This window comes from Limulus polyphemus, unplaced genomic scaffold (genome assembly GCF_000517525.1).
Source record: "Limulus polyphemus unplaced genomic scaffold, Limulus_polyphemus-2.1.2 Scaffold7358, whole genome shotgun sequence".
Taxonomy (NCBI): domain Eukaryota; kingdom Metazoa; phylum Arthropoda; class Merostomata; order Xiphosura; family Limulidae; genus Limulus; species Limulus polyphemus.
Window position 1 is genome coordinate 4,419 of NW_013672968.1, and position 3,637 is coordinate 8,055.

The 3,637-nt window shown below is 31.1% G+C and overlaps 1 protein-coding gene across 1 annotated transcript in view; it reads left to right on the plus strand.

Annotated features, from left to right (window-relative positions):
- The first annotated feature begins 875 nt into the window (after positions 1-875).
- Positions 876-3,637, plus strand: part of LOC106474560 (negative elongation factor A-like) — a 27,608-nt gene continuing 24,846 nt past the window's right edge. Inside the window, exon 1 of the mRNA XM_013935249.2 lies at positions 876-1,139. Coding sequence (XP_013790703.1) covers positions 930-1,139 — 210 coding nt within the window. The 5' untranslated portion in view covers positions 876-929. The remainder of the gene's footprint in view (positions 1,140-3,637) is intronic.

Genomic DNA, 3,637 nt, shown 5'->3' on the forward strand with positions numbered 1-3,637 from the left:
TATTTACTTGTGACCACGCTGTGTACATTGTTGTATTGATGTTCAAGATTAGTTATGTTATATTTGTGGTTTAAATAGGGGCAAAAAATATATTCAAAAATAAATTCAACTAAAAAGAAACCGCTGTGGTATGATGAAATCGGAATCAAAAAGTGGAAACTTATACCACGAAAAGTGGCTAATGCGAAATATAAGTTTTAATAAACACGACGTTGCGGGCTGGGACGCCCTTTCTTTGGTGATTTTAAATTCTGATGGAACAGAATGTTTCATATTTAAAAAATTGTCAAACATAGAACGTTCGAAATTAACATCCTGCAACAGATTTAATGTAGCATACACGTGAAACACTGTTTGTTGGTGGTCGTTTTTAGGCGCAAAGCAACTAGGCTATCTGCGCAAAACACTGGCAAAACGATGTTTTTATAATACAATAGGAATATATATATATATATATATTATTAGAAATGAAAATAAGAATCCAAATAGGAATAATAATTTTAAAATTTTGAATTATTTTTTAATGTATTCGAAAAAATCAATAATACCAACAGGTAATTTGGTGTTTTGCATTGTTGTAGAGTAACAATGTCACGTTTCTAAAGTTCGAAATAGTTGATATTTTCAGATCTATTCATGTACGACAATACATTAAAGCATGTTTATATATAAGCATAACCGTGTAGTTACCCACAGTATATGATTATATTTGTCTTATTAAAATAGCTTGATTTTTTTTATTACTCTCATTATATAAAAGTTTTCTTAATTTAAAAATTTATAAAAGCTCCATCGTGTACTAGAAAATGGTATTTGGATTTAAAATAATTTTACATCGATCATGCAATGTAGTAGTAACGATTTCAGAGCTCTTCCCAACAGATGGTGCTATCAGCACTAATGGATGCTACTATAAGTTTTTCTTCAATATGGCGCATGTTCGGGACAGTGACACGTCGTTGTGGTTACATAATAAGCTTGGAACAAGTAATGATTTATGGTCAGGCGGGTCAATTTGTTCACAATTAAATCAAGACGTACTGAGGAACATAAGGGAATGCTTTATTGAGCTACAGTCCCAAGTAAAGTTAAAATTATTGTTGTCTTTTCTACATATTCCCCGGCGCAACGTTGATGAGGTAAGCTCAGCTTCTTCCTTGTTGAAGAACTGAAGTTTAACGTTAGAATCTATGTGAACTGAAGTGAAAGTGGCTATCCTGTTTATTCTAGTTTTACGTATAGTTATAATTCTCTTTTTGACATTATTGTATGTAAATTATGAACCTGTGGTATACGAAAGACGCTAATCTAATTATTTTCTATGCTATTACGAGTCACTTTTTGGAGGGAAATTTGTGGTATTGAAACTGAATGAGGCTCAAACTGAAAGTAATTATCATAAATGAAGTTTACCAAGCTAAAGTAAAGCCTAATATTATTGGTTGGCTGTCAACCCCTAGTAATAATAACATTTTGCGGGTAAGACTTACACAGCAGTATTAGTAGTAGTAACGCTATCACTTAAAGTTAAGTATAATAAGTTTGAAAACAACGACGTAGTGTAAGTGGTTGAATTATTTTTGCGTTCCCATTTTGATTGATGAAGGAAAATACGAAACTAGAGGGCGGTAAAGTTGTGATTCCTTAGTTTTAGTTGCTAAGTGTAGGGTTAGTTATTGTAAACATCATATCTTTACATAATTTAAGGAATATTGTAGCAACACCTTATTGGCTATCAATGAAAGTTTATCTAAACTTAATAAAGTTATTAATATATTGAATTAATATGCATTAATATTATAATCAAAAGACATTTTGTTCTTGTAAAATGAATAAACTAGTTTTACTAGACACTGAAGTAACAAATAATTTGATGACTAAAGTCAAGATATACTCATATAGTAAAATTTTGATGTGAGATTTTTTGAATATCTTGTATTTATTGATAGCCATTTATCACATACAAAGCTGTGTATTGTGTTTTATTTGTTTCTTAATCGTGTAGACTGAATTTAAATAGTTGCAAAAACACATCGATTGGATGAAGCATTAAAAATACACATATGTAATGTTTGACAGCTCAGTATAACTAACTTAATATACTCTTTATGATTATTTGAAAAAATATATCTGTAGACTAAAGTGAAGAGATTGAAAATATATCGCAAAATTTGGAACAGAAATATTTTATAGATGTTCTACAATGGAGGGTTGACATCATTGTCAACTGTTCACTACTTTTGTAGAAAATTCCCTGAAACATCATAGTTTGAAAAGTGTTTAACACTATCTGAAATCAACACTTGTCTGAAAGCACTAAACTATTGAAAAGATTCATAAGTATTTCTAGCAATTACATTTTATCTGTCCTGTCCTTGTAAGAACATCTTTTGGTTCTAACTTGTTGAAGTGATTAGTTCAAATGTACAATATCCATGATTTTATGGTTGGATATACATTAAATGATGGATTATTTTCTGAGTATTGAATTGTACATCTTGAGACTGTAAGACATACATGTACATATGTGTCCAAATTTTAAAGTAATTGCTAAACATTATAGCCAGTAGTTTTGTAGCGTGAATTACATTGTAACATTCTTCTAACAATTAATATAAGAAAATATACAAGCTTTCTTACAATTAGAGCAATTTTAATATGAAGTCTGGAGTCATGTACTAGAATAGATCAGAAATCTGGGCTTAAATGTGGGATTCATAATCTGATAACACATGCCAGCTGCCCTAAATCATGTATATGCAGGGACTGATCCAAGCATGTACAAAGGTAGTTTGTTTTACCATCATCTTAGCTCAGATAACTCTTGGAACTCTTTAGTTAGGCACCCGTATAACAAATCGGGGGAATAAGAAATCTTGCTGACCAAGGCTTGAACCTTGTGCTCTGAGACTAATGCTCTACCAACTGAGTTATAAGTCCCAAACAGATAACTCCAATCCTGATTATCAAAGTACTATAATATTTAGTGTTCCAGGACATGGCTGGCAAACCAGTCAGTCGAGTGGTCAAATACCGTCAACTAAGCTAAAACCTGAATTAAATACCTGTATATTAGCCAAGGTTTTTGATTAAATTTTAGGCCCCAAATTCCATCTTCAGCTTATAAATGAGTTTTGAAATTGCATCACTACTAACAGACCTCAAAATGGCCGAATGCTCAATTCTAAATGAAAAACTGTATGTATTATGTTGTGGCCTAATATTTCTTACCTCTTTATATATTTTATAAAATTACGTATATATATATATGTGTGTGTGTTAATGCATGAGTTTAATAGGTTCTTGCTCTTTATAGGTGAATGATGTTATACTATACCATATTATAATATCCTTTAATTTTATGCAGCCAACAGCTATGATTTTTAAATCTTGAAACATAACTTCATAATAATAGCATACTATTGAAAAAACAGATAGTTAGCTGGTACAATGACTGTTAATATCATTTATTTACAATAAACATTACAAAAATGGTAGCTGGCTTTGCTGTTGTAGGAAGGATAGAGGGAAACCATAAACTGTTTGAATCTAAGTTTCAAATGGACAGCAACTGTCTGTTGTAGAAACCTACAAATGTAGAGAACGATGTTTTGAAAGTCTTCCGCCTGAAGACGAA